The sequence below is a fragment of the Lithobates pipiens genome, unplaced genomic scaffold (assembly GCF_037356315.1).
Source record: "Lithobates pipiens isolate NorthernLeopardFrog02 unplaced genomic scaffold, aLitPip1_a1.2 Scaffold_13, whole genome shotgun sequence".
In the NCBI taxonomy this organism is placed as follows: domain Eukaryota; kingdom Metazoa; phylum Chordata; class Amphibia; order Anura; family Ranidae; genus Lithobates; species Lithobates pipiens.
Window position 1 is genome coordinate 262,791,671 of NW_027507718.1, and position 21,008 is coordinate 262,812,678.

A 21,008-nucleotide genomic window follows, 5' to 3' on the forward strand; every position below is an offset into this window, starting at 1 on the left:
TGCCCTCCCCCCTTAACCTGCCACAGTGGATGGAGCCTGGATGGGATTGGGGTAGTGGATAGAGCCGGAATGGGATGGGGTGGTGGATGGAGCCGGGATGGGATAGGGGTGGTGGATGGAGCCTGTATGGAATCCGGGAGATGGATGGAGCCGGGATGGGATCTTTGATTTGGGGGGGTTAGAGGATATGTGCTAGGGGGTAGTTTGGGAGGGGAGAGGAATTCTGCTGGGGAGTGAAACTTCAAATCTGCCCCCCTTCTTCTAACCTCTCTAACCTGAAACAATGCACCCTCCTAGCCCATATCCGATAACCCCCACCTCCTTCCTAAAATCACTCCTGTCAGCATAATTATTACCTGCCCAGCCCCCCCCCCCCTTTGCAATCACCATGTGACCCTTCTCTGCATGACTCCTGTTATTGTAGACCTCAGCCCTGGGAAGATGTTATAGAGCAGTGTTTCTCCTCGGCTCTTCCTCCCGGTCTGTGTACTTGAGATGCCAGAGTAGAGGAGGAGGAGGAGGAGGAGGCTATAGTCCAGTCTGCAGTGAGTGCAGCCGGTGGGGAGAAAAATGTGATTGTGGCGTGTGACAGAGACAGACCCGGGCACCCTGTCTGTCTCTGCCTCACTTCTTCCTCGCCACCCCTCTTCGCAAATCACATGGAGCTGAGGAGATCCCGGAAGGGAAGGAGGAATAGGAGGGAGTTGCGGCACCCTCTCAATTCGGTGCCCGGTGTCAGTCCGGTTGGGTGTCACCCGGGTGTAGGCAGCATCCCCTCCAACTGGAGTCACACGCTCCTCCACAACCCCATTGTTTATTTATTTTGCTCCAAATAGCCAAACAGACTGGCAAGGAAGGGCAGAAAAGGTGTGTTTTATGGGGAAGCAGATTTTGGTGCTGAAAGAATCTGATTTGAAAAGCTTGTGGACCTGTGTTTTGTTAAGTCACCCAATCAATTAAAAATGGTAATCTTTGTCAAACAATATGCCCTACTCATAACATTTTAATGACACATGTTGGTTATCCAGAGCCAGTCGTACATATTAGTTGTTAGACAGACCTTAAAACCAATTTAAGTCTGTAAATTCTGTTCCGTACACACTTACAAAGTATATGTATGTGACCTGTGACACTGAGCTTATATTTTCTCTGTGAATATAGAACTCTGGAGAAGTAGGTATGATTTCCAATTTTCTTGATCTATCTTTCATCTACATATGATTTCTCCAGTGATGCCCTTATCACATGTTTATGAGCCAGGTAAACCTTTTCATTTCACGTTTCTTTTTTTCTTTTTGCATATAACAGGACATACAGTATATGTGATAAAAGTAAAGCATAGAACTGATCAATATACTTGGAAACATGAGTGTGTGTGTTCTTTTAATATGGCATTAAAATCTTTCATTTCTAGGATGAAATTGCATTTTAAATAACCCCGGCAAACTCTCCACAGGGGTTAAAAGTGTCTAGAGAGGTATTTCATGGCATGTGGCTGACCTTCTATTAAATAAATATAAGCATCTTCTGTGGCAGACACATTTTTCACACATTCAAATTACTCCTCAGTTAATTCTATTACATGCTCAATGAACAGAAATGTTCAATACTTTTTCTGTTTTAATGGACTATAGTTGTAGAGTGCCGACTCTCTGGAGGATGAAATCATTTTTTTTTAATCCAGCACAACAATAGTTGGTGATCAGTAAGGGAAAAGAAAAGTTTTATAGCATATGGTAAAGTTAGCTAATTATGTCATCAACCCAGAGTACGGTCTGCACAGAAAGACCAGACCTTGCAATTATTGAAGGAGAAACTGCTGTGAATAGGAAGATTCCATTTTGAGCACATTTCTATACTTATTAAAATGACTTATGGTTTACAGTGCATAGTAAATCCATTTTGGAAAAATCATGGGTACCTTTAATTTGCCCGGCAGATAAGTTTTGGCACATTTTAATTATGTGTGAAGAGAAATACATTTTTCCTTAAAACTGTAACAATTTTTTAGCATAACAGAAAGATAATTTTTATATTAGTTTCTCTTGTTATATATATTTTCAAAGGGTTAAATAACATTGCACTAAATGTAATAATGGGCAGTATTCTGTAGCAATCCTAAACAGGTATCACAATTTACTGTTAAAATGTAAAGTATTTATTTAATCTTAGTAAAAACATGTGCAATCCAATGCAGTAGTCCCAACCTATGCATAAACATATCAATGCTGTGATACTTAACTAATAGCACTGAAATGTTTTATGCATAGTTTGGAATCATTATATCTTATGAAAAGCATTGGAATGAGCATGTTTTTTCATGTTGGAATAAAAATGATATATTTTTTTAACTGTAAGCTATGATATGACTTATTTAGTATCAGAAAAGTTCCTCTATTTTATTTATTATTTATCAAGTTAGCAAGTCTACATAAAAAAAAAAAATGTGAGTATATTGAATATTGATTTAACAGAACTAACAAATCTGAAATTGTTTTGTGCTTGTTGCTTCTTGATCATTCATCATATTGAACTGGAATTGTTCTAAGAAGATCCGTAACCATGTAATAAATGTATACAGTGCTTTTTCCCTATCCTCCCTTCTGGCACCTAAACATCTAATAAAAGGCTTATCATACAAATCCCTAAGTTAATCTGATACTTAAGGGCAGCCCAGCAGTGAGGATATGTGGCAGCTCAGAGAAGGTGGACCTTATGTTCAGGCAGAAAAATCAGTTGGGTAGCTCTGCCTGATTCTCGCTCTTTGTCAGCAATAGCTTACCTTTTTAACATGGTTAATACTGTAGACTGTTTAACTGTAAAGTAACTATAATGCCGCGTACACACAACTGGACTTTCCGGCAGACTATCCGATTGTGTGTGGGCTAGTCCGATAGTTTTAAAAAAATAAAATCAGACGGACCTAGAAATAGAACATGTTTCAAATCTATCCGACGGACTCAATTCTGATGGACTAAAATCGGAAAAAACGTTTGTCTGTGAGCTGGTCTGACGGGCCAAATACTACGCAAGGGAAGCTATTGGCTACTGGCTATTGAACTTCATTGTTTAGTCCCGTTTACATCATCACATTCAAAATGAATGGACTTTCGAACAGACTTAGTCCGTTCGTGTGTGGCCAAATCCGTTTAATCGGAAAGTCCATCGGAACTCCACCAAAAGTCTAGGAACTCCACCTAGTCTGCCGGAAAGTCCGGTTGTGTGTACGCGGCATAATGAGTAATATACTCCTTTAAAGTAAGTCTTCACAAGGGTTTACCTTGTTAGAAAATTAAACCAGCAACAGAAGGAGTTTTTGGTACCTACACTCTCCCACACTTGCCTATGCCTTAAATGGGTTGTAAAGCCTCAATGTTTTTCCCCTTAAATTAAGGTGAAAAACTTCTCTGCTGCAGCTCCGACAGATCCACCCTTCTTTCTTACCTGAGCCCAATCCGATCAAGCAATGTGCATGAGCGCAGCAGCTCCAGCTGCTCTCTCTCTCCTCATTGGACAGATTGATAGCAGCAGGAGCCATTGCTCCTGCTGCTATCAAACAAATCCAGTGACACAAGAGTGGGGGGGCAGTTCCTAGTCCCGCTGTCTGTGTCAATGGATGTAGCAGCAGGACTCGGGAGCGAGCCTGCATGGATGCCCCCATGGAAGATGATTTCCGTGGGGGCGTCTGATGAAGAGGAGGGCCATGGAGCACCAGCGGGGCACCCCAGAAGAAGAGGATTGAGGCTGCTCTGTGCAAAACCATTGCACAGAACAAGTAAGCATGGGCATGTTTGTTATTTTTATTTAAAAAAAAGACAATATAGTAAAAGTTTATAATATAAATAAAGACCCTTGTAAATAAACAAATCTGCTGACTATTTATAGCTGCTAACATTTCTATGAACTGATAACTAGTTTTTTAGTTGTCTTAAACAGCACTGAAATAATTTCATTAAGTATAAATTAATATTGCATTCATATTGTTCACATTACCATGGTTAAACAGTGTCTTGGTATCCTGGTATCAATTCAATGATACCAGGATGCAAAAGTTAAAATAGAAACTAAAAGCCAAGATATTTATTTCTCAGAAATATGCTGCTACTAACAAAATGTTCCATGTTGTGTCCAATGTGTTTACAATAACAGATAGTTGGTTAAAATATTAGATATTTTCTGATGTGACTGCAAGTAAAATACCCTATAATGTTTGTGGGTGCAATGCTCTGTGGGCTCCTAAGAAAAAAATAAATAAACGTACCAGCAAAAAAAGTGCATTTATTATATATATATATTTTAAATTTGAAGGCATCCTTTAAAAATACTTCCTTTCCTAACACCTCTTCTAACTAATCTTTGAAATAAAGATCTGTATACCTATTTTCAGGCTACTCTGTTCCAGTCATGTAATCTCCTTTTTGTCAGCCTGCTTCAGCTGTAGGGATGTGGAGACAGTGCTTGACAATGGCTGGCAATGCCTTAGCCCTTGTACACACGGTCGGACATTCCGATGGAAAAGGACCGATCAGACCATGTTGTCGGATAATCCGACCATGTGTGGGCCCCATCTGACTTTTTCCGTCGGAATGTCCGACCAACAAAGTTTGAGAGCTGGATGTAAAAATTTCTGACAACATGATCCGATCGGACTTTGTCTTATCATTTGTAGAGAATTCCGATCGGACAAAGTGCCACGCATGTTCAGATCAAATTACGAGACCAAAGCTATTGGCTACTAGCCTGAACGTAGCCCCTGTCGTAATGAACGAATGTCATCACGTTCCGAACAATCGGATTTTCCGACAACTTTATCTGACCGTGTGTATGCAACACCACTTTCGGACAAAATCCGTCAGAAAAAATCAGACGGATGTCGTTGTCGGAATGTCCGACCGTGTGTACAAGGGCTTAGAGTGGTGACATCACCCATAGGCTTCTAGGGTCCATTAGTTGTTGATGCTCTCTCCTCTCCCCTGCAGCTGTTGCTGCTGGTTGACAGAGGGGAGCCTGATCACATGACTGGACCAGAGAAGCCTAAAAATAGATAAATATAAATCTTGTTTTCCCAAGTTAGTCAGAATAGGTGTCAGGAGGGGGAGAGGGAGAATTTTTAAGATTTTAGCTTTATTCTGGATATCTATTTTAAGCCCATTGGGGTGAAACGTGTCACAGGGGTAGTTCTCAGGCAGGCACAAGCTATATGCTATCTATGGTTCAATTAAACTTTTTTAATGTGGTGACGTCATTGGTGCATAAACCTGCCTTACATTCTTGGTGTCAAGAGTTTGAATGGGCTCCTTTGCTGGCACCGATGCATCAATGTTGGATGAGAGGCTCGGTCTCTGGAGTGGTGCTGTTTTTTCTTGATCGTCTAATGCCGCGTACACACGGTCAGAATTTCCAACAGAAAAAGTCTGATGGGAGCTTTTCATCGTATATTCTGACCATCTGTATTCCCCATTGGATTTTTTCCGTCAAAAATTCAGATGGACTTAGATAGAGAACATGTTCTATATTTTTTTTAGCGGAAAAACCTTCAGAGTTTATTCTGACGGGAACAGGGAACAGGACATAACAGTCGGCATGAACAATTGGTACATGTTTTTATTAGAAAAAATGGCTTGGATTAGAAAGAATTAATACTGTTTATTGCCACAATAAGGATTTAAAATGTGCATCCATAAAGTTGCTTTTTATTTTGGAACTAGTTAATAATGATGGGAGCTTTTGGGACTGATTAGGGATCTTCAGTCAGTCTTCTTTATACAATTCAGAAGAAAAGAGGGCCTAAAGAAAGAACCTTATGGGTCCTGAAAGCTTGCACCCCTAACAACTTAAAGCAGTGTTCCCCTCGAAAGTAGAACTTCCGCTTATCCGTCCTCTCCTCCAGTGCCACATTTGGCACCTTTAGGGGGAGGGGGAATGGGTACCTGTTTTTGGCAGGTACTGTTCCCCACTTCCGGCAGATGGGGCCGTGGCCTGGTTTCTCGGAAGTTCAGCCCCCCTCTACCTTCCTCCACCAATTAGAACCACAGCAAGCTTCGCGCTTGTGCAATAGGGAACTGACTACCGGGTTCCCTTACCAGGAATGGTGGCGGCTGTACCCAACAGCCGATCTGAAGATTGACTGGGGTACCAACATTGCGGGCTCCCTGGACAGGTAAGCTGCTGACTTTTAGTTTTTCATGGTGGGGGGGGGGGCTGAACCTCCTCTTTAAGTTAACCAATAATGGACATCACCTGAACTTCAAAAGTTATGCACTTAGAATTGGCTAACATGGTACAAGAGTCTATTATTGCAATTAGATGCAAATAAAATAAGCATACAGTTCCAGCACTATTCCTCCTCTTTACAGTTTACATAAGACATAATATATGTAAAATATCAGAACTTATTTAATCTTAGAGCAAGGGATAAGCTGTTCCATTTGGTCATACAGTATAGAACCCAGCTTATATACTGTACATACATGTCTTAATTACACAGAACAAATTTTGTCAAGATACATATACATATACATGTAAAACAAAATCTTTCACAGCTTATTAGATCAACTAATACAGCCTATATTTTGTTTTAGAATATGTTGCATAGTACCTCCATCATCTACCAAACAAATTCTACCACTGGACTGTAATTAACTTACATTTAGCTAAATGGAAAATCAACATCCCTAAAATTCAAAACATGGCGGAGTGCAGTACCACGATCATCTGACATATGCTAGTCACAAGTTTACAACATGGGCTACTAGATTTAGGAAAAAAGTAATTTGTTATATTTAAATGTAGCATCTTTAAAGGAAATTGGCAACATTTTTGTCATTTAACATAGTAAGGGAATTATCTTTCGAAAGCCCCAAGCCTGTTCTGCTAGCTCTTTCTGGAGATCAAGAATACACCGGGTTAACTGATTTACATATTTGTTATTTACTTGACAAATTAACTGTAAAAAATAAAGCTGTGCTGCATATGGCCTTGTCAGTGATGAGTGAAGTCATGGCTATATGAGAAATATGCATTTGTTTGGATAACAAATAAAACATGTATTCCTTTTTACTGAAGAAGAGATAATGAATATATACTTACATGCTATCCTCACATAGGCTTTTCTGCTCTTGGTTGTTCCCGCAGAGCTCCAGGCAACACACTGACACCAGTAGTCTTCCAGCCCAAACAGTTCCTCTACTTGTTGTCGTGATATTTCAATGCTTACTTCTCGGACTATTAAACCTACAAGAGAGAAAACAGCATGACTGACAATTTTTTGCATCGTACAGAAGGTAAAGCTGAGTACCTGGTGCAGTAAGTAACAAAATATCCCTGTCCCACCAAATAACGTAAATAATCAAATGATTTCTGCAGGCAAGTGTAATAAAAAATCCCTGCTGTAAAAGGTGTCTTATATCAAGGGGAGCAGGAAAAAAACTGAGAAAATAAATCAAAAAACTAAAATTTATGGAAAAACAAACATTATTAGGCTAAGTTTGCACTGGCATTCCTATGCAAATGATACAATGGACAGCACGCAGTGCTGCTCACACTATCAGAACATGAAGCATTAACGTTGCGTCACTTCAAAATTGAAGCGTCATGTTGAGTCAAGAGGTGTTTGAAGCCTTTCAGTATGCTCTCTGTAATGGAATAGGTGTTTGTGGAGCTGTTTTAACACTCATTAACACCCATCAAATGCATAGGGCATTTGGGGAGCATTTTTAACTCATCATTAACGCTTGAAAAATGTCACTCTTAGACCACTTTCACACTGGGGAGTTTTCAGGTGTTTTTCAAGCGTATTTCAGGCGCTTTAGCATTAAAAAAAGCACCTGTGAAGTGCTTGAAAGAAGCCTCATCTGCAATCCCAATGTGAAGCCCAAGTGCTTTAGGATCACTTTCACAATGTCAGCGCCCGAAAAATGCTCATAAAGCGCTTCTTAAACTAGCAGCGCTTTACCAGTGTTTTTCGAGCGCTATTGGGGTGCTTTTAACCCCTGCTAGTGGCCAAATAAAGGGCTAAAGATTGCCCCCACAAAACGCTGCTGCCAAAAGCACTTTTCAGGCGCTTTGTAGGCGCTTCCCATTGATTTCAATGGAAAGGGGAGCTTTAGGAGCGGTGTGTTCATCACGCCAAAAGTGCTGCGAAGAAGCAGCTTGCAGGACTTTTTTTGACGCCCTGCCAGCGCAGCGCCTCAGTGTGAAAGCACTCTGGCTTTTACATTGGGATTGCAGTTGTGGCTTCTTTCAGGCACTTTACAGGCGTTTTTTTGTAAAGCTAAAGTGCCTGAAAAATGCCCCAGTGTGAAAGGGATCTCAGTGTGAAAGCACTCGGGCTTTTACATTGGGATTGTAGTTGCAGCTTCTTTCAAGCGCTTTACAGGTGCTTTTTTTAACGCTAAAGCGCCTGAAAAACGCCTGAAAAATGCCCCAGTGTGAAAGGGGTCTAATGCCCATACTAAATCTCATTAACACCCGTGACTATTGCCCATAGCAATGCTATAGAAGCGTTTGTTAAGCGTTAAATAAGTGTGAACAACCCCCTACTTTGTAAAATCTGTTAACATAAACACAATGGGGTTGATTTACTAAAACTGGAAAGTGCAAAACCTGGTGCAGCTGTGTATGGTAGTCAGTCAGCTTCCAACTTCAGCTTGGTCAATAAAGCTTTGACAAAAAAGCCTGGAAGCTGATTGGTTTCTATGCAGAGCTGCACCAGATTTTGCACTCTCCAGTTTTAGTAAATCAACCACAGTCTGAATTGAGCTCCAGAACACAATGGGCTCCATTCGCTAAATCATATCTCGTGAGATATGTAGATGTTATGGCACATTTTTCCCCAAATATCTCATGCAATATTTAAAATGTCAATTGACTATCCCTTTATGCAGTATTTACCTTAAAAAGCAAAAATGCTCAGTAAATAACCCATTAAAATGGCATTAAAGTCAATTCAATAAAGGAAATAAATAAATGAATGAGTTAAATAAGTAGTGGTTCAGTCATGTGGTATTTAAGGAATGTAAAAATATAATAGCGAATTTTGACTAGTCTATACCTTTTTGGATCAGTTCTCTCTGCGGAAACACTGGGGTTGATTTAATAAAGGCAAATACAGTAGATTGTACACTTAGTAAGTTGCTTCAGAGTTTAGGAAATTAGGTAAAACTTCACTTTACAAAGACTACCCAATCAAATGCAAGGAAAATAAAAAAGAAAAACTGCATTTTTGCATGATTGTATGAAGGAAGTCAGCAGAGTTCCCCCTTATTTACTAAACTCTGTCATCTGTAGTGGGGATACTCTTCTTTTTTACAATTATTTTTAGAGATATCTTTGGCTCAGATATTTGCAAAACATAACCTTGATTAGGTATAGACAAGTAGTATTACAAAGGTGTAGAACTTGAGAGGAATGTCATCAATTTGAAGGTTTGATAGTTTGATATCAGAGTGACACTTTCAAGAACATCAGAGAATGACAATGGCTATTCTCTAACAAGACAAAACAGACATGTCCAAAGATATAGCAATGAATTCTGCAAACATCACAGCAAAAATGACTATAAAGTGTAACTAAAGACACAACTTCCTTTTTCATTTTGGATAGAGTAATGGAGGGTTAGAATCGCTGGCAGTTTTTTGCCATCTGTTTCCCATTGGGGAGATTTCCCCACTATAAGCCCTTGTACACACGGTCAGACATTCTGCCAACCAAATCCGTTGGATTTTGTCCTACGGATTTTGTCCGACGGATTGTGTCCGAAACTGTTGCATACACACGGTCGGACCAAGTTGTCGGAAAATCCGATCATTCAGAACGTAATGACGTTATTTCGTTACGGCGGGACTACGTTCAGGCTAGTAGCCAATAGCTTTGGTGTAGGAATTTGATCTGAGCATGCGTGGCACTTTGTCCGATCGTAATTCTCTACACATGATCGGAGTATGTCTGATCGGACCAGTTTGTCGGAAAATATTTCCAACAAGTTGGAAAATTGGGTCCGACGGATATTCCGATGGAATCAGTCCGATGCATACCACACACAGTCGGATTATCCGACAACACGGTCCGATAGGACACATTCCGGCGGATTCTCCGACCGTGTGTACAAGGGCTTAGTGTATTGAAGTCAACCCAAAAATATGGCAATTATTTTCCTTTCTCTGGCAGTGACAAGGAGAAATTGTAAAAATAGACAGAGTGTATCACCCTAATGGGGGCATACACAGCAATAAATACTGACAGTGGTTTTAATCCTTCTCCTCTGTATCCATCCCACTGGATATCACATCATTAGATAAAATACTGAATGGTTTCATGAGATAAAGACTGCACGTTTTAATGAAATAACTCATGCTTTATTTTGGGAGGTTTTTTTTTTGTGAATAGCAAAACCATTTTTCTAAAACGCCATTTTTTTTTCCCGCTGATCTTAAGAGGAAAATAACTCTTCATGAATTGAGCCCAATGCTTGTTGCTATACATTGATTTTAGACCCTATAATCTTAATTATGCCTTTTTGTAATTCAGTGGGTAAATGTCTGAACCATTGCCAGCTTTTTTTAGCTGTCAGTGTTCTTAAAGTGTATCTAAACCCAAAAACAAAAAAAGTCATATTTTGAAGTTTACTAGTCTTTAGATGCAGTGAATGCATTTTATTTTTTTGTCGGGCTATAAAACAATTTTAGGAAGTACAAAAAATAAGTTTTGATGTCGCCAGAAATTCAATTCCTTGTCACCACCTGTGCCCTGAGTATGTAGCAAAAATGTAATGAGTTTGTGGGATTCCCTGCTTAACAAAAGTCAATTGTTTAATTGAGTTCTGTCAAAGGCCCCTTTTAGATGGAGTGGAATCCACCCAAGCGGATCTGCCTGCTCAGCGGGGGACCTCTCCACTGATCCCCACTGAGCAGGTGGATGACAGGTCTGTGTCCACTCCGCTATGCAGAGCGGATACGGACACAGACTGCTGTTCTCTATGGGGTGGACTGCCTGTCTGTTTCCATCCGATTGCCATCTGATCCGGTCTGCCAAATGGATGGGGATCATACTCCCATTCTGTCTGTTTTTTTGTGAACCGGATTGAATGCCGGTGTGTGAGAGCGAACACACGTCCACTGACATCTGCCGCCCCATAGAGAACAATGGTTGGTCCAATCAAGTCTATCCTGAAAAATGGACAGGCAGACCCGATCGGTCCACTGGTGTGAAAGGGATATGTTGGAAAAATGTATGCCAATTAGCAGCTGATATTCTGACAGTGGCAAGTGTTGCTGTCAGAATACTATGGGCTTTATTTACTAAACATTGAGAGTGCAAAATCAGGCTCAATTCTGCATAGTAGCCAATCAGCTTCTAACCTCAGCTTGTTCAATTAAACTTTGGCAATAAAACCTAGAGCTGTTTTTTTTTTTTATGCAGGAGTGAGACTGGTATTTCACCTCCCAGCTTTAGTAAATAAACGCCAATGTCCCATTGAGTGTGACTTATCTACCTTATTTGTGTGGATGGAGGAATCCATTTTATTTTTCATTCAGCCTACGAATGTAAGGCCAGCTTTATTCTTTATTCTTTATTTAGTATTTTTTTTCCATACAAAAAATATAAAACATAGTATGTAAGGCCAGCTTTACACTTTTTAATTAAGTAAAATAAAAAACTCTAATAGTGCACTTAATTAAGAGAGAGATAAAAAAAATGGCCTAGAGATCAGGAGATGTCATCAACCCCTGCTGGTTTACAAACACCCATAATGCACCAGCAACGATAAAAGCAGTGCTACACAAAATTCTCTCCCAAAGACTAAGAAAGTTGTGTTTCTACTGAGTGGGTGTTCATGAGATGAAAAATATTTTTGCTGGAGTTCTTTAAAATGTGGAAAAATCGAGCTTCTGAAGCACAGAAGTGTTATACCGCTGGCAAAACGAATCAATAAATGGTCAGTAGATATTTTTGTTATATCAAAGAGCCTATTATGAATTACCAAAGAGATATAAATCATGGTGTGGACACAACCCCATTATACATCACACTTTGAGTCTGTTAATCATATCCCTAAATATGAAATGAAATAAAAAACAGAGATATGCACCAGACATGAAAGGGCTCTTTGACTGCTTTTTTGCAAGGCAGCATCGTGTAACCAAAAGCCAGTGCTACACAAATATGAAGCTAGACACATGCTATGAATGTTCCTGTTTGTGATGTACAGAGTCTCCTAACCGTCCTAAAAAGCCAAGCCATGTGTTTGATTTCTCTTCAGCTTCACAGAGAACTTCCATTCACAAAGTGAACGATTAATTGCACTTTCTGCACAATTGTGCGCTGATGTTCACATCGCACACTGTTTACATATAAAGACCACTTCCAAATATAATAACGATTCGGTGGAGCATGTAATATGTATAAGACTTCTGGTGGGAACTCATTTTAATGAGATGTGTTCTACTATCACCTCCTTGGTTTAATTACCCATTACAGTTTATCTGCAAATAATGAGCCATGTCCACTCAAAAATAAATAAATAATAATATCATGAGTAATTACCACAAATTATTAAAATATCCTGTAGCTCAAGACAAAAAGCGGAAATTAAAAATGAAAAAGCCTTGTGCAATGTGGGCCCTTGCATACCCCCGAGAAAAACTAAAGGCAATTTGTTTTCTGTTGTGAAGAAAAAACAAAAACCAAAAAAAAAAAAAATGCCTTGATATCGTAAACACAAATTCAAAGTGCATGTGTGTTTAACCTGCCAACCTCTCTAACAGCAAGCATGAGAAACAAGCCTCTCCAGCATGCTATGGGAATGTTTTAATAATGAGGGTAACAAGCAAGTTCAAAGCAGTTTGGTGGTTTGGGAGTTGAGGTACTTAAATATCAGAGCTACATTAGCAGCAGTCGAATGCACAGTCACCTTGCATCAGACATTTACGTAAAACTGAAAAACTTGAAAAGTGTCACCAGCAGAAAAAAGAAAGTAGAGCTTGTGCTCAATATGTTTGTGCTTTTATGCCAACTCTATTTAATTTCTTAGTGCTAAAAAAATAAATAAAAAAATATAAAATTTATATATATATATATATATATATATATATATATATATATATATATATATATATATACATATATATATATATATATATACATATATACAGTATCTCACAAAAGTAAGTACACCCCTCACATTTTTGTAAATATTTTATTATATCTTTTCATGTGACAACTCTGAAGAAATGAATTACACTTTGCTACAATGTAAAGTAGTGAGTGTACAGCTTGTATAATGCCGCATACACACGATCGGACATTCCGACAACAAAATCCATGTTTTTTTTCGGACGGATGTTGGCTCAAACTTGTCTTGCATACACACGGTCACACTAAGTTGGTTGGAAATTCTGACAGCAAGCTCCGATCGCACATTTTCCGTCGGAAAGTCTGACTGTGTGTATGGGGGCATAACAGTGTAAATTTGCTGCCCCCTCAAAATAACTCAACACACAGCCATTTATGTCTAAACCGCTGGCAACAAAAGTGAGTACACCCCTAAGTGAAAAATTTCAAATTGGGCCCAAAGTGTCAATATTTTGTGTGGCCGCCATTATTTTCCAGCACTGCCTTAACCCTCTTGGGCATGGAGTTCACCAGAGCTTCACAGGTTGCCACTGGAGTCCTCTTCCACTCCTCCAAGATGACATCACAGACCTGGTGGATGTCAGAGACCTTGCGCTCCTCCAACTTCTGTTTGAGGATGCCCCACAGATGCTCAATGGGGTTTAGGTCTGGAGACATGCTTGGCCAGTCCATCACCTTTACCCTTAGCTTCTTTAGCAAGGCAGAAGTCATCTTGGAGGTGTGTTTGGGGTCATTATCATGTTGGAATACTGCCCTGTGGCCTAGTCTCTGAAGGAAGGGGATCATGATCTGCTTCAGTATGTCACAGTACATGTTCTCATTTATGGTTCCCTCAATCAACTGTAGATCCCCAGTGCTGGCAGCACTCATGCAGCCCCAGATCATGACATTCCCACCACTATGCTTGACTGTAAGCAGGACACACTTGTCTTTGTACTACTCACATGGTTGCCACCACACACAATTGACACCATCTGAACCAAATATGTTTATCTTGGTCTCATCAGACCACAGGACATGGTTCCTGTAATTCATATCCCTAGTCTGCTTGTCATCAGCAAACTGTTTGTGCGCTTTCTTGCGCATCATCTTTAGAAGAGGCTTCCTTCTGAGAGGCTGACCCCCACCCCTTTAACCTCTGCAGCAATGCTGGCAGCACTCATATGTCTATTTCCCAAAGACAACCTCTGAGCACATGCACTCAACTTCTTTGGTCAACCATGGCGAGGCCTGTTCTGAGCAGAACCTGTCCTGTTAAACTGCTGTATGGTCTTGGCCACTGGGCTGCAGCTCAGTTTCAGAGTTCTGGAAATCTTCTTATAGCCTATGTCATCTTTATGTAGGGCAACAATTCTTTTTTTCAGATCCTCAGAGAGTTCTTTGCCATGAGAAGCCATGTTGAACTTCCAGTGACCAGTATGAGAGAGTGAGAGCAATAACACCAAATTTAACACACATACTCCCCATTCACACCTGAGACCTTGCAACACTAACGAGTCACATGACACCGGGGAGGGAAAATGGCTAAATGGGTCCAATTTGGACATTTTCACTTAGGGGTGTACTCACTTTTGTTGTGAACGGTATAGACATTAATGGCTGTGTGTTGAGTTATTTTGAGGCGACAGAAAATTTCTACTGTTATACAAGCTGTACACTCACTACTTTACATTGTAGTTTTATATATATATATATATATATATATATATATATATATATATATATATATATATATATATATATATATATATATATATATATATATATATATATATATATATATATATATATATATATATGTATATGTAAATTAATCCTACTCTTAGTTACTGCAATAAAGAAAATAGAGCGTGGGCTAACTGCATTCACCCCAGTTTAAGTTGGTTCTTTTATATTGTAAAAAAGACATTCAAAAGCTATGAACATAATTCTTAGCCTTGGTAAATAAAACATGGTATCTGAATAGCACTGTGTGTGTATGGCTTGAACTTCACAATATATTAGCTGCCTAGATTTAATATGTCATTTATGGGTATTTAACCGTCAAATTAATTTGTGCATGTTACAATCCGATTTAGGGTTAATCCTTTCTGGTCAACAATATTTTTCTTAGATTACAAATAAAGACAAAACTTTTAAATTAGGTGGAGCTGCTGATCACCACCTATACATAGATCTTGCACACAGAATATCATCCAGGGTAGCTGTGTATCTAAGTTTTTTTGTATACTGTCTACTTTGTTTTCAAATCTTAAAGTAATTACACTGAAAAAAGACAGCGTGTTAAAACTGTAATACATTTTTTTTTTTTTGTTTAATAAAGAAACTTTTTAATACCATCTTCACTTCTTAGCATTCAACACATCCAAATGTGTCAGAAGCCTGCATCTTTGTTTCAACCCAAAGGCCACTACATCACTAGTGTGTCCCTGCTACTGCCGGAAAATGCAGACATCCAACGGAGACAATTGGATTATTTGGGTATGGTACAGGTAAGCTCAATAGTACTTTTACAGTCTGTCTTTAGTAATATTATGACCCAAAGGGTAAAAATGATGTCTCACTTACGTTGCAAAATTCAATAACCCCAATCACAATTTGGCTCCAAATTCTACCACACTTTCTAGTTTACTAATGGAAAATATATTTTTTCAGTTACGCAGCTGCATTTTCCCTTCAGGCCTCTAACCATTTTTTTAGGCCTGACACATCTTTATGAATGAATATTCCAACATGTTGAAAAACCACAGTTTTTTGCATGCGCTTTTGTTTAAAACACTGTCCCAATGCAAGTTGTTGCCAGCAGCAAAAATAAAATGCATCTGTGGTCAACTTTTAAAATCATATCTTCTTTTCCACATGGAATTTCAAATATTTCTAGCCCACTACTAATATTATGAATGTTTTTGATTTTTTAAAAATACTTTTTGAAGAATCCCACACATTTACTTCCATGAATTGAATGAAACATATTCACTATACCCTGTGAATATGTACCGTACTTGCTGTGTCATACATCTCACAGGACCAGCCTTCTGAACTACAGGAGGTGCTGAGAGGTGGAAGACACAGTCAGTAAAGGAATCACAGCTTGCAACCACTCTTTTTATTTTTGGATGAATCTTAAATACCAAAGTCAGTGGGGATAGCAATTCGTAGTAAAATGAGACCACAAGTCCTTGAGTGGTCAGGTGATCATAAACTGATAAAACCAAATGGATAATATATAATGTCAAAGAAGCAATATACCTGCATTGACCATGCAATTGGGACCCCAGCCCCAGGTTTTCCAGACTAGGAGTCCAGTAAAAACTGTCCCAAAAACCAAAAACTTATCTGACACAAATAATGGCCTAGTAGAAATCCACTGGAACCACAGCCCTTCACAAAGAAGCCCCTGAATTGTTAGGTGAAAACAAAATGGTAAAACCAAATGGTTAATATTTGATTTCAAAGTTGCAGTATGCCACTTTATAGAAGGTGGGACTCATCAATCAGATCCGAAAGTGGCTGCAATGACACTCCTGGTGCCAATGTCACCCAAGGAGCATGCAAGTCAATGAACGCATTTCCAGGCATATCTGCCTCCTGATCAGCATGAGTGGCTATGGCTACCCACTCATAAATAGTGGAAGAGTAACTTGACAATACAGAGCCTCAGGTGCTTAGGCTTCCCTCCGGGTCAGATGTAGAATTCCAGTGTGGTGAATCTTGTCACTTCTGCCTGTCTCCTACTTACACTCTTGAGTGCAACTTACTATGTTTTAATGAAGTTTTTGTTTTTTAATACTACACTATGGTGGCCCTTGCACCTGTTGTTTCTCTCTACATCTGTAGTAAAATGAGTACTAGGCTACAACATGTAACTGAGACTTAATAGGGGAATGGTTTAATTTGATATACACTTTAATTATACTCCACAGGGTTTTAAAAACTGTGGGCTGCCTGTTATGGCCCATTCATACAATGTGGGCAACAGTGTGGAGCCTGTAGTGCCCCATAGAGTTCACTCTGCTGCTAAGTGCAGCAGAAGAGCTCAGTGACTAGAGCACAGCTAGGACTTTTTTCCTATTCATTTGCGCTCTGTCAGCCTTAGATGGACTGCTGAAGACAGAGGAGTACAATCCACATTTCTGCCATGTTTTATACATGTGAAGAGTGATTTAAGCAGTGCTCCTTAAAAAATTAAAACAAATACACTATATTACCAAAAGTATTGGGCCACCTACCTTTACAGGTACATTAACTTTAATAGCGTCTTAGTCCGTAGGGTTCAATGTTAAGTTGGCCCACCCTTTGCAGCTATAACAGCTTTAACTCTTCTGGGAAGGCTGTCCACAAGATTTAGGAGTGTGTCTTTGGGAATGTTTAACCATTCTCCTAGAAGTACATTTGTGAGGTCAGGGCTGATGTTGGATGTGAAGCCTTGCTTGCAGTCTCCGCTTCAATTCATCCAAAAAGATGTTCTATCAGGTTGAGGTCAGGACTGCGCATGCCAGTCAAGTTCCTCCACTCCAAACTCACTCATCCATGCCAGGAACTTGACTGTCCTGACCTCAACAAAGAACACCTTTGGGATGATTTAGAGTAGTAACTGTGAGCCAGGCCTTCTTGTCCAACATCAGTGTTTGATCTAACAAATGTGCTTCTGGAAGAATGGTCAAACATTTCCATAGACACACCCCTAAACCTTGTGGACAGCCTTCCCAGAAGAGTTGAAGCTGTTACAGCTGCAAAGGGTGAGCCAACTCAATATTGAACCATACGGACTAAGCCTGGGATGCCATTAAAGTGCAATACTTTTGGTATTATAGTTTATAAATCATTATCCAGACCTAAAATGAATGCCTTTAATATGTGTAAAACCACGTTCATACTGCAGCTACAGGCATCATTCAGATATCTCCTTTTACAGTCGACGAATCTCTACATCATAAGAACCATCATAGCAGCTGTTCAGCCACTTGATCATTCTTCCAGGCGGCAGGAAGGGACATCCCCCTCCCCCTGCCCTCCGGTGCTTCTCCTGGCTTGCCCGCGCAATAAGCAATCCAGAGAAGGAATCAGCCACCGCCCAAAGAAAGTCATAGAGAAATCCGAGGAACAGATGGTCCCAGCAATCTCTATTACTCTCTGAGGCCCAGGGGTGACGTTATGACGTGATGTCCGGACCGGAAGAAGTAAACAATGCCAGGGACTCGGCAGCCTGGGATCGTTCTTTTTTTTTTTATTCAGCTTAGGCTCTCCAACCTAGAGGAGAGATGTGGGGTCCTATAAACCCCACATCTCTCCATAAAGAGGACCTGTCGCGCACCATTACTATTACAAGTGATGTTTACATTACTTATAATAGGAACAAAAATGAGCAAAAAAATGTTTTTTAAAGGGAAAGTGTAAAAAATAAAATAAAAAAAATAAACAATAAAAAAAATTCAAAATTAAAGCGCCCCCGTGTGTAGGTCACACCCTCATATGCAAACAATGCTCAAACCACAACTGTGAGGTATAATTCTAGTAATAATTGTAGCCCAAGACCTACTCTGTAACTCTAAACATGTAAATACGATTTTTTAAAGCATTGCCTATGGATATTTTTAAGTACCCAAGTTTGGCCCCATACCACGAGCGTGCACAATTTTAAAGTGTGACATGTGAGGTATCTATTTACTTGGTGTAACATTATATTTCATATTATACAAAAATTGCGTTTGAAAAATTGCTGCGCAAGTACAGTGCAACATAAAAAGTTGCAATGGCCGCAATTTTATTCCCTAGGGCAGTGATGGCGAACCTTGGCACCCCACATGTTTTGGAACTACATTTCCCATGATGCTCATCCACTCTGCAGTGTAATGGAGCATTATGGGAAATGTAGTTCCAAAACATCTGGGGTGCCAAGGTTCGCCATCACCACCCTAGGGTCTCTGCTAAAAAAAAATATATAATGTTTGGGGGTTCTGAGTAATGATGATTTTTACATGTACGAGAGGAGTTCTGGAATTTGTGCAGTAAGGAAGTGGTTAACATAGACTACAAAACATACAGGGAATGATGTGATTCTGTACATACTTTCTATTAATTATATTTCAAACTAAATAGTTTTTTTTGTAATATGTTTTTCAGTATTGGGTTAGATGTGAAATATTGCATATTAATTATACTTTGCATCTAGAAACAATTGCATGTTTGTATTTTTTTCTTCTGACTTGTACTTTCTATACACCTTATTTCTATTTATCTTATAGTATAAAAATCTACATCTACCATTCAAGGCTACATAATATTCCATAAACAGAGAAAAAAAGGAGAGACATAACTGCCAATTCAAGCAAAGTGCACATGAGTTTAGCTATTGAGCACCAATGAATATGACAAAAAGCATACCCAAGGTTAAGCAAGAACATTTTTTCTAAACACTTGAGAAGGAGATACCATCTGCTGAGTTGCTGGTAATATCACTGCATAAACATAAAGGTCATTATATGTAAAACAAGAAATATTAAACATTTTCAAGTTTTCAAGGTTCTTGGAAAAGCTTGAGTTTTTAATTATTTTCTACTGAGGGTATTTCAGCAGTTATTGCTAGTATTGGTTTCTTATTTATACGGAAAGTTCTGTTAACTTAAGATCAATAACTCAGGGAGTGTAAATAGCAGATGAGGCACAAACAAACTGGAACCATTATGCTTGGGTCAGTTGACAACTTCTAAATTGGCTCTACAGAGGCCCATCTTTTTATTTTTATTTTTTTGTCATTTGGGTTTGTTTTTATTAAATAAATACAGTACCATCTAAAAAAAAACTATTTTATCTAGTACTGACCAAAATACAGCTGAGTGGATTCCCCTGTATATAGAGCTTTGGCATTTTATGTTATTATTTAAGTCTCTAGTCATCCCTCATGAACCATTATAATAAAAGAATATGGTTAAAGGCTTCAAAAAAAGCTTATTATGACCGAATAAAGAAGCATTGCAACTACAGCCCATTAATCCTAGAAAACACCATGGCAGGCAAGACACCAGCAATTCTCAGAGAGCTATTAAAAATAAAGAGTTCATGTGTCTTTTAAATCAGTGGAGAAACCTGAAGAAAACTGTACCTACAATAGGGCCAGACATTCTATACTCTTGATGTGAAATGCTTGTACCAAAGCAAAGCTCATTTAAATTCAGTAATCATAAAGTGGGCCTAGTATGAGTGATTAAACCCCTGATTAATTTTCCGATTTTTTTGGCATCATACCTCTCTGCTTAGACCAGCAGCATCCAAACTATGGTTTGCTGAGTAATCTGAAATAATGAAAGTCTCCAGGGGTCCCCTAGAGTATGGTTTACTCATAGGAATGAATGGGACTCATGGGGCCCACGAGTAAGCTCCAGTGGGTGGAGTGAAACATGTTGGGGGCATGGCCTGGTGGGGGTCCAGGCTGAGGCTGCCATTTGTCTAAACACAGCAGGTCTTGTTCTGAGGTGAGGCTCCCGGGATCTTCTGGTCTTATCTGTCAGTGTCTGGAGCATGGGTGGACTCCTTCCCAGCCAGTACTCACAGCAGCAGCCACAGGACTACATTTTCTAGCAGCCTGAGTGGCTCACATACATGCCATAGGTTGTCAAGAAAACTTGCCCGAAGTGATTCATGTTGATATCAGAGAAAGCAGCAGACAAAAGTGACAGTTAGTGCTCTTATTTGAGCCAAGTACACACTATAGAGGGATATGCTTTGTTCATACTTCATGCCTGAGCTTTAAAACCACTTTGAGATTTGTTTTACCCTCCATCACTAAGGGAATAAAGTTACAGATTTTGCAGGCATATGGTTCGGTGCATAAACAACTATACCAAAAACTTACTTATGATCAACATGGTGACATGTCA

At 39.4% G+C, this 21,008-nt stretch overlaps 1 protein-coding gene across 4 annotated transcripts in view; it reads right to left on the reverse strand.

The window, feature by feature from the left end:
• The window catches only part of UNC5C (unc-5 netrin receptor C), a 517,444-nt gene that overhangs the window by 122,282 nt on the left and 374,154 nt on the right, over nt 1–21,008 (reverse strand). For all 4 annotated transcript variants that reach the window (XM_077476580.1, XM_077476578.1, XM_077476581.1 and 1 more), the window contains one exon: nt 7,090–7,233. In XM_077476580.1, coding sequence (XP_077332706.1) covers nt 7,090–7,233 — 144 coding nt within the window. The remainder of the gene's footprint in view (nt 1–7,089; nt 7,234–21,008) is intronic.